Source organism: Setaria viridis, chromosome 3 (assembly GCF_005286985.2).
Source record: "Setaria viridis chromosome 3, Setaria_viridis_v4.0, whole genome shotgun sequence".
NCBI classification, from domain to species: domain Eukaryota; kingdom Viridiplantae; phylum Streptophyta; class Magnoliopsida; order Poales; family Poaceae; genus Setaria; species Setaria viridis.
Genome location: NC_048265.2, coordinates 16,301,652 through 16,315,819, shown reverse-complemented (window position 1 = coordinate 16,315,819; position 14,168 = coordinate 16,301,652). Strand labels below are relative to the sequence as shown.

The 14,168-nt window shown below is 44.5% G+C and overlaps 2 protein-coding genes across 5 annotated transcripts; one reads left to right on the top strand and one right to left on the bottom strand.

The window, feature by feature from the left end:
• Window positions 1-912: 912 nt before the first annotated feature.
• Window positions 913-6,157, top strand: LOC117849778 (uncharacterized). 2 transcript variants are annotated; one of them, XM_034731450.2, is made up of 4 exons: window positions 913-1,093; window positions 1,215-1,668; window positions 1,774-3,897; window positions 4,019-6,157. In XM_034731450.2, the coding sequence occupies exons 2-4, from the start codon at window positions 1,245-1,247 to the stop codon at window positions 5,650-5,652; spliced, it is 4,182 nt and encodes a 1,393-aa protein (XP_034587341.1). In that variant the 5' UTR covers window positions 913-1,093; window positions 1,215-1,244; the 3' UTR covers window positions 5,653-6,157. The 2 variants fall into 2 exon arrangements, with proteins under 2 accessions (XP_034587341.1, XP_034587340.1); XM_034731449.2 differs by having other exon boundaries at window positions 915-1,093; window positions 1,774-3,912.
• A 1,896-nt stretch (window positions 6,158-8,053) lies between these two features.
• LOC117849779 (nuclear transcription factor Y subunit B) lies at window positions 8,054-10,874 on the bottom strand. Of its 3 annotated transcripts, none has more exons than XM_072292737.1 (6): window positions 10,688-10,874; window positions 10,305-10,600; window positions 10,066-10,195; window positions 8,608-9,303; window positions 8,479-8,529; window positions 8,054-8,123 (listed from the first exon to the last, which is right to left on the bottom strand). In XM_072292737.1, the coding sequence occupies exons 2-4, from the start codon at window positions 10,538-10,540 to the stop codon at window positions 9,232-9,234; spliced, it is 438 nt and encodes a 145-aa protein (XP_072148838.1). In that variant the 5' UTR covers window positions 10,541-10,600; window positions 10,688-10,874; the 3' UTR covers window positions 8,054-8,123; window positions 8,479-8,529; window positions 8,608-9,231. The 3 variants fall into 3 exon arrangements, with proteins under 3 accessions (XP_072148838.1, XP_072148837.1, XP_072148839.1); XM_072292736.1 differs by having other exon boundaries at window positions 10,305-10,554; XM_072292738.1 differs by having other exon boundaries at window positions 10,305-10,549.
• Between the last annotated feature and the right edge of the window lie 3,294 nt (window positions 10,875-14,168).

Sequence of the window (14,168 nt, the reverse complement as noted above, 5' to 3'; positions counted from 1 at the left end):
TTGTTCAATTTTTGGTCGGCCAATGTCACCGATTATTTTTATTCCACACCAAGCAAAACGTTCCATAAGATTTGCTTGTGTTTCCTAGGGTTAATGCAACCTTACTGCCTACATAGCATGTGTTGCAACACCATCTTCTTGATTCCTCCCATGGAAAGGAGGAAATTACCCTATGGCCTTCAAATCTCGTTATTGGAAAATAAATTGACCTATGCCACTCCAAACTTTACTAGGGGTAAAAGGATAGGAAACTAAGGGTTCCAATAATAAACCTACTACAATTGCTCTCTTTTGTTGGCAGTGGTGTAATGGAGAAATGCGGACAAGTAAGCAAATAAATTATAGGTGTGCATAGTGCAGGTTATTGAAGAGCCACATCATTTATCACTGGTTGTGGTGCCTTGCATTTATCGAAAGCAGTAAGCCAACAAATTAACATATTTGTTTAGAGAACATGTATAGCACATATTTCATTAACAGGAAAATAAATATAATAATATAATAAATATAATAAATATAATACAATATGAGCTCTACGTCGCTAATATTAACATATTTGTATATCAAGGTTGAAAAATAAATATATAATAATATAATATTAGCTCCACGTTGCTAATTTTATATAGATTTTAGATGTTTATGGTTGAAGTCGATAAAGTTGGACTTATAGAACAAATATATTGAACCTATATTAGGATCGAGCACGCGTTGATTATGATTTTGGCATGGCATGAACGGGAAACGTTACCAAAACCCGGCGGTCACGACTCACGAGAACCCCCTCTCGACTCTCCCCCTCGTGAAGAGAGGAGAGGGAAAAACCATCGAACTGAAACACCGTTTCAGATCAGATCGCGCAACACACGTATGCTTTCGAGCTCGGAGCGCCGATACACGACACGGAAGCCGAGCACGAGCACACTTCCCCCCTCCCGACCTCCTCCCAGCTCGCCCCCCCGCATCTATCCCTCCCTCCCTCTCTGGCCCTCTCGCCCTGCCATCCCCGGAGCTGCTCCCACCTCGCCTCCCCCACGCGCGAGCCCTCGCCGTCACCCCCGTTCCCCGTCCCCTCGCTCGCTCGGCGCTCGCGCAGGTAAAGTCCGTGCTCCCCCGCCGCTGATCCGCGCCTAGGGTTTCGGCGCCCCGCCGGATCGAGGAGAATTCCGAGCTCCCCCTACCTCGCTGACTTCCTCCCCCCCCGCTGTTCCGTCCAGATTCCGCCGTCCGGGTAGCGGCGTCGAGGCATGAGCTCGGGGGCCGTCGCGGCCTCGGATCCGGGGGGTGGCGAGCCGAAGCTGGTGGCAGGCGCTGACGTGGCGATGACGGAAGCAGATGGCGTGGTGGCTGCACCCGCCGCCGAGGTGAAGGCGGAGGGGAAAGCTGCAGCGGCGACGGACGTTGGTCTGGAAGGGGGAGATGCGGCGTTGAGCGACCCGCTTTACGCGACGGAGTCGGCTGGCATGGTCGGTGTAGAAGGGCCCGGAGATGAGCCAGTGACGGGTGTGGAGGGGGTGAACGGTGGCGAGGAGGGGAGGCTTGAAGCGGGAGCTGGAGGTCAGCAGAATGAGACGGAGAGGAAGCCGGTTCCAGCGGGAGATGTAGCTGCTGCTGCTGCTGGTCAAGAAGTGGAAGCAGCTAGTTCTGCTGCTTCCAAACACGTGGAACCCGGTAAGGAGATTGCTCTGAGCACTGTGCCTTCTGATCTGTTGCCTATTGGTGGCAGGGTTTCAACTCAATTAGCATCTTGAATAATATTCACTGACTCCATTTCAGAATCCAATAAACTTGAAGAAAATCATATAAATGCCGAGCATGGGACAGAGAATAATGAAATTGATTATGGCATAGCGCGTTCTGATAAGGAAATACAGAACCATGTGCCTGCTGAGGTCGAGGGAAGCTCCAAGATATATGCGGATGATGGAGCACCTGCAGTTGACCAGCCTGGTGATGGATATGTAATGATGCCGCAAACAGGGGAGCAGTTTCCTGACAGTGGAAATGGCCTGAGCAGTAATGAAGAGTCTGCTAGTCTAGGAAATGTTGTTCATGGTGCTAGATACTGCCTTCCACCTCTTGATAAAGGCGGTTTTCAAGTTGCTGATCTTGTCTGGGGTAAAGTAAAAAGTCATCCTTGGTGGCCTGGTGAAATTTTTGATCCATCAGATGCATCTGAATTGGGGCTAAAGCACCAGAAAAAGGACAGCCACTTGGTAGCTTATTTTGGTGACAATACTTTTGCGTGGTGCGATGAATCCCAGTTGAAGCCTTTCGTAACAAATTATTCACAAATGGAGAAACAGAGCAGTTCAGATGCCTTTGTTGGGTCAGTTAATAATGCTCTTGAAGAACTCTCAAGGCGGATACTGTCAGGTATGAGCTGCTCTTGTTTGCCAGAAGAGCTTGCTGATAATGGCATGTCCTATACGGTTGATAATGCTGGGCTTAAGGATGGAGTTACTTGCTCTGCAGTTAATCGGCCTGAGATCTTAAACTGCTTTAGTCCAGAAAAGCTTCTTCATTATATTAAGGAGTTAGCTCTATTTCCTGGCCAAGGAGGTGATCTGTTGGAGTTAGTGATAGCATGTTCTCAACTTACTTCTTTCTATCGATCTAAGGGATGCCCTGAACTTGCATCATTTCAAACTGGTGATGCGTGGGTTGAGGATGGGCTGGATGGCACGGACACTTCAGCCACTCAGAATGTAGTGGCAGAGGAAGTTGTTATTAATGAAGTACCTCCTACTCAAGATAAGCCCAAAAGAGGCAGGGGGAGACCTCGTAAACAAAAACCTGGAGATGGCCAGGTGGTGATGGAGAAAAGGGACCTGTCTAATCGGGCCAATGATGCTAGCCATGACGATTTTGATGATTTTGACAACTTACAAAACAAGAAGAAAAGAAACTTTGACTCATTTGAAGATTTAGAGAAGGCATCAGCTCCAACTGGTGGTAAATCTTTTAAGATTGGCGAGTGTATTCGGCGAGCTGCAAGCCAGCTGACAGGATCTTCATCCATTGTGAAGGCTCAGAATGAACCAACAGGCTATAAGAATGCTGCTGAAGCTGAGAATGGGGAATTTGACATCTCAAGCGATGATGCTGTTGATGAACTTACTGTGGAGAAGCGAGCAAAAAGGAGACGCTTGCACAGGAACCACACTGCAGACCCCAAGGAATTACTGTCACAGCTATGCTTGGTTGCAACAGAGCCAATGAATGGATATAGTTTCTCAGCAATGCTAATCAGTTACTTCAATGATTACAGAAACTATATTGTTTCTACTACCACTGAAGCAAGCATTGTTGAAAAAGGTGCATCAAGGAGGGGGAGAAAGAGAAAAGAAGTTTTACCTTCTCCTGAGGTAGAGACAACAGACCATATGCAAGACTCATACTGGTCCGGATTGAGCTTGCATAATCATCCAATCCATGACCTCAGAAAGGAAAGTCCCACTACAAGGCCAAGACGTAGGCGGAGATCCTCGAGATATGCATATGTACCTTCATCAGAACTTGGAGATTCGGTTCCTAAAAAACAGATACAAGTGATAGAAAGGTCAATCATCCATGTCGATGAGAAGATGGTTGATGAGTTGAAGCCCAGTGCACTTGTTTTGAGCTTTGGCAGGTCAGCTTCTATTCCTTCAGAGCTGGATCTCGTTAAGATGTTCAGTCGCTATGGGCCACTGAAAGAAATGGAGACAGAAGTAGACAAGGACACAAATACTGTTAAAGTTGTCTTCAAGAAACGTGCAGATGCTGAAAGGGCTTTTAGTGCTGCTGGCAAGTACGGCACTTTTGGACCTTCTCTTCGAAGCTTCCGTCTTGTGAATATGCCATTTTCTCTAAAGGCATTATCAGCGAATAATCCTGTGAAACACCCTGAACATCATGGTGCGGAGATTCCTGGTAAACATTCGTTCGATTTGCATGTCTGCATAGCATTCAATAAAGTAACTACAGTTTTCCACAATTAAATGCTTATTTCTGCCTTGTGACCATGACTTTTCTCTAGGTTCGAGTAAGTCCGAAACTCCTAATGATGCCATGGAAGTTGATCTGGTGCACAAAACAGAGAAAGTAGAAGTGGGAGAACAGTCGGTTGAACAAGTGGAGGCTGTGAAGCAAACATCTCAAGTGGAAGCTGCAAATGCTGCATTTGCCAATCAAGTTGACATGGTTGAGAAAACTGGAAAGATTGATGCCGAGCTAATTGGTCATGTTAATCAAATTGGAACAACTGCACAAGCTGCATCTGTAGCTGAAGGTTCATCTGAGCAAGTTGGCAATGTTGAGCAAGCTTACACGCAGAAGGAAGCGTCAATTGGTGGTCTACCTGACATTACTCAGTCTGGAGCTGTGACTGGTGCATCAATTGGAGGCATGGTTGATGAAATACAGTTGCATGAGACTCCAAATCAAGCATCAATGGCTGATACAGCAAATACATTCCAAGTGGAATCTGCTCCAGAGGCACAAACTTTACATTCTGATGCTACAATAAAAGAGTCACCTCTAGATGTTTCAGATAATATGCAAATGGATGTTGCAGCTGAAACCCCAAAGCAGAGTCACATCTCTGGAGATAATACTGTATCTGAAGCAATCACTGAAGCACCAGGTACTGCACAAGTTTGTACTGAGGTGGATACTGCCAATGAAGTTTCAGAAGAGCTCATGGTATCTCCTGCGTTACAAAGTCAAACCGCAGGTGAAAAACTTGTGGAACAAGATGCAACTGAGCAACATGTGGGATCTGAAGGTTCAAAGCTCGAAGCTGAAACATTTGCTGGAGAACCTTCTGTACAAGGTGTAGTCAAGCAAGTAGAAGTTGAAGTGGAATCCAAAACTACCGTCGAAGTATCAGGTGAACAAGTCTACAGTATTGAGCAAACTGTTCAATTGGAAGCTGTAACTGAAGCATCAGGTGGACAACTTGAGGTGGGAAGACAAACTCCAGGAGATGAATCTATGGCTGATGCAACTACCGAGCACTCTACAATCATGGTTGAGGAAACTGTGGAGGCAAAAGCAGTACCATTCAAGGAAGATATAGAAGATAATGCTGCTGCCGTGGGAGTAGCTGAGGAAACTGCTGAAGGTGAAACCAAGGAGGAAGCACCAGACAATGGGAAAATGGGAAATAAAGCTGCTGCTGACAGACTAGCTGGGGAGACAAGAGAAGGTGAAATTACAGTGGAGGCACCAGATGAGAAAGCAGAAACTAAAGCTATTGCTGAACCAATAACTAGGGAGACAGCTGAAGCTATAGGTGAAGAACCAGCTGAAGAAGCTAGAACATCTGAGGAAATTGTAGAGGATGTTAAGACACTGGATGATAAAACTACATCAGCTGAGAAACTTGTAGAGGATGCCACGGTTGTGACAGAGCAAGATGAGAGAACTACTACAGTCGAGAAGACTGTTGAGGATGCCAAGGTTGAGCAACCAAATGAGAAGACTACTACAGCTGAGACGACTGTGGAGAATGCCGTGGCTGAGCCACCAAATACAAATACCTCAGAAGCTGAGAAAACTGTGGAGGGTGCCACACTTAAATCACCAGATGAGAAAGGTACAGCAGCAGAGAAGAAAATAGAGGATACCACGATCGAGGCACAAGATGTACAAGCAGGTGCGAGTGAGTAAGCCAGCTAGCATATGTTGCATTCCTTTCAGTTTCTGTTGATATCAACGTAGGCTGCTCAACTGATTCTCTCATCTAGGCAATGTGGTCTGTATAGAAAAATGGGAACCCACTTTAGCATCAAAATGCTATTAGGTATTAGTAACTAGGGCATCTACATCTTTGCCCCTTTTCGTATGAACTTCATCTAGTTGTATTGGACGACACACATGTGTCAGTTTGTCATAAACGGGGTTTCTTCCTATACGTCTGTTCAGCGCAAGGAGAATCAGCAGACTGAGTGAAGACCTTTTGAATCAGACAGGGGAAACCATGTTCGTTCCTATGTTTCACGGTCAGGCTTGGGAGTCCTTGGGCATTCTACTGGAATCCGATGATTCTTGTACCTTTTGTCATTTGTAACCTAACTGTGTTCTGGAACCCTTTTTCGTATCACTTAGAATTTCTTAGGGGAATATTGTCTGCTCACTGATTGATCATCGAATTTCAGTAACCTTTTTTGCGGTATTTTGGGGGGTGTTCGTGTTTCTCTACAACTTTAAAAATGGGATGATGCAAGTATTTACTGTATATCGGTGACTCGGGATGTCCTATCGCTAAGCTTGAGCCAATTCAGCGTTGGTGTTTCAGTTTGTTGGACAAACATTCAGAGAGGAAGGTTCGGGTGGCTGCTCCTCCTGTGCTGCCTGTCTAACAATATATGAGCCTGTAATTGTTATGGTCAATGGAAAACGCAGTCTGTATGCTGTCTAAACTAACGATTGTGAATTATTCATCTGCGCGCAACTGGTGCGCGAATGAACGAATGAGCCTCAAGCACGTTTTTTCAAGCACATGTTGGGCCTCTCCATGGCCGTGGAATGAACGATGGAACGCTAAATGATGGGCCTTTGTACAACGGGAAATCAAATGCGAGAGGGCTCTCGTTTTAGACTACCGCGAGAGCCCTCTCATTTTGGAAAGTCCATGCACATGTCAGATCCTTTCGGTGCTGAAAGGGAAAGAAAAAAAAGGAATTATGAAGGAAATAAGAAAACTGATGGAGAAAGCAACAATGGTGACCACCTTCAATTCCTCCGGTTGACAAGCGGCGCTTCGGCAACAAGGATTCGATCGAGATTCAGGTTTGGGGGTTTGAGTTACATATGTTGTCGGACCTAGAGGGAGCTTCGTGAAAGCTGCCAGTTCGGCGGTGGAGGCGAGCGGCATGCGGTGAGGCAGCGATGGCGCCGGATCGTTACCAAAATGGCAAACTACCGAAATAATATTTTCACTTATTGAGTCAAACCTTCATAAATATGACAAGTTCATGAAAGAAACATACTGTAACCCACAATATCAAATAGATACATTATCCAAGGCATTACAACATTTAGTGAAAGTATTATGATGTTCTACACGTCTGTAAACTTAGTCAAAGTTAAAAAAGTTTGAAGGCTGAATTAAGGTCTTGTTTGGATTAGTCAAAGTTAAAAAAGTTTGAAGGCTGAATTAAGGTCTTGTTTGGATCCACCAGTTAAACTTTAGTTGGCTAAATTTAGCTGCTATGGATCCAAATATGACCCAGCTAGCTAGCTAAAGATTCTTTAGCTAGTTGAACCTAACTAAACTTAGCTAAATTGATAAAGACCAAATCACCCCTTCACCTTTCTCGGAAAAATATTCTAAAGTGAAAAAAAAAGGTAGGATAGACAAATAACTCTTCAACTAACAACTATCATTCAGCTGGTGGATTCAAAGACCCCTAACTAAAATTTATCATTTAGCTAACGGATCCAAAGATCCCTAGCTAAACTAACTTTAGCTAACGGATCCAAAGACCCGCTAAACTTTAGAAAGTTTCTAAACTTTAGCTAGTTTATTAAACTTTAGTTGAGTAGATCCAAACATGGCTAAACGTTCTCATTTTGGAAAGAAGAGAGCACAAGACTTTAGCCGATAAATATGGTGTCGACGCCATAATCTTCTCCTTTGCCTAACGCAAGGATATCCAAAGATGGTTACAGCTAGAGCAGCTCTTCTGATAGTTCAATACGCTAGTTTAACACATTACACAATATTTATGCCTCCCAATACAAATACATGTAACGAAATGACAGCCGAAAGACCAATCATTAAATTATTCTTAATATACATACAACAACGGCGCTAGCCCACAACCGAAACTATCCCCAGGGAAGCGATTTACACCTAGCAAGCTGCCTCATCAGTTCTGCCTGATAAAAATGGACCTGTTGGGGGTGGCTGGTTACTATTCTTAACTGCTCACCGCAGGGTGTCTTAGTAACTAACTGCAATGAAAAACCCACTAGTGTTAGAAATGTAGCAACACATGATAAATTACATACGGAAATCAAAGTAACATACTCCTACAGCACAATTCGATGAAAGCACAGCTTGTACCTCGGGTAAGAGCAGCAGTTGCAGAAAAGGTCCATATCTTCAATTAGTTTGAGATGTCCCCGTTATGGTACTGAGCAAGCGAAAGAGGACGGGGCTATCAGCAAACATATGGATGCTAACCACATTGTGATTAAATACCATTGATGGGTGAACAGAAAACTCAATTTAACAACGAGATAATGAAATTGTCATGGGGTGGGGGATGGTCACTACTGATAGGCTGATAGAACACATGAACTAGCTTGCAGGTCATTCATCAAGTTTCCTATTGCAGAAGTATCTATGGTCAACTCATTCAAAAAGTTTAAGGGGCTTCGTATACAACCAAGTAAAAATGCAATTACTACAGGAACCCATATATTGTGCTTATAGAAACAAGTATGCAACAAACTAGCAATTTTTCAAGAAAATTTAAGGTGAATCACCTGAGGTTGCATATAGCCCATTCCTTGGTTGTATGCTCCTTGTTGGCCCATCTAAAAAGAACAAAAACAGTTTAGCTTTGCAATATATTATCAAAAGGGCAACAATGAAACATGCCTAAAAAAACTAACCCCTTGTGTGGCTGAGCTACTTGCTCCCCCATGACCAAGAACATCCTTTTTAATAGAGCCATCACCAGCTTTTGCAGTTAACTTGCTATCACCCTGTTTGTTATAAAAAAAACAAGAGCAAAGTAATGTTCATCGCATCTCAGATTCTATAAGTTTGCTAGTTTAACCATGGATCATAACAAGAACATACTCCTATAACCTAGAAAGAAGAATCATCTTCTCATAATTCTACTTGAAGCAAAGATATAGTAGCTTGTATGATGTAGAGCAAACATAAGGAAACATGCATGTGACTGTCATTGTTCTATTAAACTTTCCTTGCCCTGCCAAAGGAACAGGAAACCAGATGAACTACATAAATTTAGAAAACATTAGAACCTCCTTCTCCTAACCCCTCCCCCCACCTCCCTCTTAAAAGATACCTTCATTTCTTCACAATTTTAAGCTAATGCTTATACCCTTCAGATGTGAACAAAACCAATTCAATCATGTGCAGATCTGTTTCAAGTCAAGGCGAAGATAGGATCAACTTGCTCAAATCAACATTTCCCAAGTCAACTCTAAAACCTACCAAAACACATTTCGAACCACTAAAACCCCATGTCTAGAAACATGAAAAGAGATCTAAGTGTAATTCAGCATCAGGAGAAGATATCTACAACATAACGAAAAGAGTTCAATATCACATACCTCCATCTGCAATCAGCACAGAAATCCACCAGACAGGAGACAAAAAAAACAAATAAACTATGTCAGATACACGATTCAACCGATAAAATAAGACACACACAACAATGTAACTACCCATAAAGTCAAAGAATGATAGTTTACAGCCTACAAAAGAAAGTTACAGTTTCAGGTACCTATTGTGTAAAGGTACAGTTTATCAAGTAACCGGCAACCAACCACACCACATTTACAAGAGCTTTTGCTGATCTATGAACTACATTAGCATTACATCTAATCTTTAACTCAAAAACATAGCCACATAGGGTTCTGGGTACATAAATATCTTCCCCAATATGAGTGTTATCCTAGCCTCGCGCAACATCAGTAAACACAGGCTTCCATTACTATTAAATGAATCAAAGTACTTTCAAAATTTCACACCTTGGAATCATAAAAGATTAAAGTAAATCTTTGAGGGAAAAGAATTTCTCTGAAAACATATTTAGCAGCAGTATTTACTACAGGGACAGGGAGGCTTCTTCAAATCCTCAACTAAAGCCACAAATGGGTACCAGAAGCATCAGGAGGGAAGTGGGTCACTCACTATCACCTATCAGTACCCATGCCCAACAAGATTATTTAAGTTCAATCAGAGCCACAATCCAAAACGTGATAAATTGGTGATTGCACAACCTCACCCCCAAAGTATCAATCACCCTTAATTATCTCAACACAAATCCAAACCTGATTAACCCAAAGTCCCCATCCCCAACATTCATCAGTACGCACCTCTCTGTACTTCTGCAGGTACACCTTGAGGGGTTCTATGTAGTCCTCGAAGCCCAGCGTGGCCATGGCCCACAGTAAGTCGTCCCCGTTGATGGTCTTTCGCTTCTCCCTTTGGCACTTGTCGCTCGCCCTGAAAAGCGCAGCCCAAAGACGCCGACAAGTCAACACGAAAAACCGCCCACCTCAGCAAAAGCCCGAAATGCCAGTCGAAATTCCCAACCGAGCCAGCTAGCACTCACTCGCTGGTGATGAAGGAGATGAACTCCGAGACGCACTCCTGCACGGTCTCCTTAGCGTCCTTGGCGATCTTCCCGTTAGCCGGAATGGCCTTCTTCATGATGCGGCTGATGTTGGCGATGGGCAGGAACCTGTCTTGCTCCCTGACGCCTCCGCCTCCGCCACCGCCGCCGCCCCTGGGGCTCCCGCTCTCGTGGCTCCCGCCGCCGCCCCCGGGGCTCGCCGGCGCGTCCGCCATGCGCTCCTCCTGCGCTGCAGGTGCAGGGCCACAACCACCGCGGCCCACCCAACAGTAACCCTAGATCCATCAGCTCAATCCACCGAACCCTAGCCCACCGCGGAGGCGGGAGGAGGCGGGAGCGGAGAGAGGGGGAGGAGGGCGTACCTTATATAAGCGAGGGCGCGCGCGACGTGGAGGGAGGGGAGGGCGAGGTGGCGAGCGCGCGCGCGGGGAAGGCGGAGGTGGGGAAGCGACCGAGCGGAGAGAGCTGCGGTGAGGGCGGCGAGTGGGAGATCGGACGCTGGAGAAGAGAAGGCGGCCCGGGCGGGTGCGATGCGGGGGTGGAGGTATCCGGGCCGTTCGTGGGGTATATATAGCCCGACGCGGGCGCCGCCGCGTGGGGGTGCTGGTGGGAGAGCCCGGTGCACCGTGGACCCGGCGCAGGGTAGTTGGTGACTTGGTGTTCACCGAATCGCTCGCTGTTCTCTCTTTCTGCCACTTTCTTTTGTTGCCTTTCTTGGCATGTGTAACAGGTTGTTTTTCCTATTCTGCAATAGGACTGGAGATGGTTTTGCAATAATTTCCACCACTTTCTGGTTGCCAATCCGCTTGTATGCTATTATAAAAAATACAAAAAATGTCTTATGTATGATATCGTCAAAATACACGCAAATGGTAAAAAATCTTATGATTTTTAAGAACAAATGGTGTTTGTCCTCAATCAAAATAGATAAATTTTGCGGGTCGATAAGATTTAAAAACCACATTCCAAAGATATGTGCTTCCTTACTTGTGTGAAGTAAATCGTCTTTATGCATATCCATTCTTGATCAGGATGAGACGGATAGACCTTTCATAAGGGCGGCACATCACGACAATAGTGACATTGATCATGAGGTCTGCATTTCAGAGATAAAGGCAAACTTGTGAGCAAATGTGTGCAGGATGTAAGCAACCGTGTCTATAAGCAGCATATCATGTTGTCTGTTGTCACATTAGAGAATAGACATCTATCAATCGATACATTAGCAACAATGACACTTGGCAATGCCTCGTGATCAAATTGGACCACCGAATTGTTCGTTGTCACACTAGAGAACGTTCATCTGTCAATTGATAAATTTAGCAACATAGACATCTGGCTTATGCCTCGTGAACCTCCACGCTCTTTCTTTCTGTGTGGGATGATGCTGGGGAATGTGTCTAGGCGGCGGTCCGGTGCTAATAGAAGTCGCTTACTCTCCGTCTAGCGAAGGTGCCAGGGCAGGGCTTTTTTTTTAGTAATAGTGGGCGGGTCTCATGAGATTTCATCTATGCCGGCCGTCGGAATCAAACGAGGGTCGAAGGACCATTCGATTCATTAAGGGGAACGACCCATTTGTAAGGCGGGGGGTCTGAATGAAGAGCGGACCAGACTCTTCTTTGTTTCAACTGCTCCCACGCACGCAGACCGGAAGATCTCAGTTGTCCTGGATTAGACAAGTACGTAGAGATCTTCGTGGAACCGGGGAGGGAGTCTCAATCGATCTTTTCTAGGATTCCAACTCACGCCACGCACGAAGATTTATTTATTGATAGAGTTAAGGGCTCGGCTCCCCCGACTCTAAAAGGTTAGGTTACTACCAGCTTGCCTCTACGGAAGAGGTGTACTTTGTATTGTCTGGAGGTCATATAGATCGGAACCTGGAGCAAGTTGAACAAAAGCCTTACCCACTGCTACAACTACTGGCGCTTCAAAGGGCTTAGATTCTAAGGTAGGGGTGTCAGCCGTGAAAGCCTTAGGTACTTTAGTAAGGCGAGCAGCCCTTAAAACAACTTTGACCGTTGAATTGCTTGTTGTCACGCTGGAGAAAACTAATGCCATTCAGCAACAAAAAAACTCGGCTTATGTCTCATGAACAAATTTCATCACTTGTATATGGTAAATCATGTTTACGTATGGACATTCATGATCTTGATGAGAATGATAGATCTTACCTAAAACTGGTGAGCCAAGACAATGGTGACAATTGACAGATAAGACAAACTTGTGAGCAAATGAGTTCGTAACGGATGTGAGCAACTATGTCCATAAGCAGTGTGATACATTGTTTGTTGTCACGCTAGAAAACAGACATCTGCCATGGATACATTTAGCGATGTCGACACTTGGCTTATGCCACATGAACAAATGGCACATTGAATCGTTTGTTGTCACACTAGAGAACGTATATCTATCATCGACACATTTAGCAATGTTGACGCTTGCCTTATGCGGTTATGCCTCATGAACAAGTTGCACACCGAGAACATACATCTATCAATCAATACACTTAGCAACATAGGCACTTGGCATGTGCCAGTTATCACACTAGAGAACGGTCATTTAGCAACACTAGCACTTGGCTTCTACCACGTGAATGAATTTCACGGGGATGTAATCACAATTTGTAAGAGTGTAGATATTTCTACATTATCAATATGGCTCCAACGTTGGTCTTAGATTTACTTTATGGTCAGTGATGGCAGCATCGGTGGTGTTATTCCCCTCCTTGGAGGCATCACTACAAATCGAATCCCTATTCCCCTTGTTCCCGTAAGTTGGTTCTTCTCATTAACGCATGATTTTTACTGGCTGCTTTTCAAAAAAAATAGTGACTTAAATGAAACAAAATTTTATAGCACGATATGGTATTGCATTTCTATGTCTTACAAGCTCACCGCATTTTTTGGTAGAGTTACCATTCACGACTCATATTTTAACATCAAACAAAAAACCACAGAAATGATGTACAAACGTTCACTTTTTTTTAATTGCTACTACTTCCTTTGTCCCAAATTGTAGATTGTTTTGACTTTTGTATATTTATAGATATTATTATGCACATAGATATACACTTTGTGTAGATGCATAGCAAAAGTTATGAATTTAGAAAAGTCAAGACGAACTAGAATTTAGGACGGAGGGAGAAACTCATTGCTAGCACTTTCGGTAATCAGAGATCAGATGGTACGACGACAACCACCTATAAAACCTCAAAGCTTTCCTTTCCCTATACATTTTTTTACTCATTCCTTGCAAAGCTTTTAGACGACCAACGAACGGGCTCACTTATCCCGAAGGATCAAATCGTAAAGCGAAAACGTGCTATACAATCACACTAAGCAATGATTTCTGATAAGATATCAACCAGAGTCCAGCCAGAGACCTTTACACGGCGAAGGAGTTGCGACATCCGCAAACAAGCGTATTATCCTCGGACAGGATACAATTAAACTATAGCTCCTTTTGTTGCTAAGGCCATAGACTGTATACTTAACTCCTTAAGTGACGGACTCCTTAAGTGACGTTGTGGTCACTACCTGCAGAGACATTTATTTGTAAGCAAAGGTTCCTGGGCAAAACGACAGTGGGTATTAAACTATATCATCTTCAGCCTCAGGGACGAGTCTCCTCTGCAGTAGTTGTAGCTGCTCTTGAGTCATTGACGTGTGGACCCGATCCCACATATCAGTGACCCAACCACAAACAGCAATACCGAGACACTCGTCCGGCATATATTCCACAGAACAGTATGATTGCCCACGTCTACAGTACCGGCACGGATGGGGGACCGGACTTCCGCATCTCGAACCGACCAGACTCACCCCGTTCTCTGGTGGCTTC

Coding starts and splice junctions, on each gene's coding strand:
- LOC117849778 (XM_034731449.2), top strand. CDS start 1,245: ATGAGCTCGGGGGCCGTCGCGGCCTCGGATCCGGGGGGTGGCGAGCCG. Junction 1,669..1,773: donor TTCCAAACACGTGGAACCCG/GTAAGGAGATTG, acceptor ACTCCATTTCAG/AATCCAATAAACTTGAAGAA. Junction 3,913..4,018: donor TCATGGTGCGGAGATTCCTG/GTAAACATTCGT, acceptor ACTTTTCTCTAG/GTTCGAGTAAGTCCGAAACT.
- LOC117849779 (XM_072292737.1), bottom strand. CDS start 10,540: ATGGCGGACGCGCCGGCGAGCCCCGGGGGCGGCGGCGGGAGCCACGAG. Junction 10,196..10,304: donor ATCTCCTTCATCACCAGCGA/GTGAGTGCTAGC, acceptor TGCGCTTTTCAG/GGCGAGCGACAAGTGCCAAA. Junction 9,304..10,065: donor ACCTGCAGAAGTACAGAGAG/GTGCGTACTGAT, acceptor TGCTGATTGCAG/ATGGAGGTATGTGATATTGA.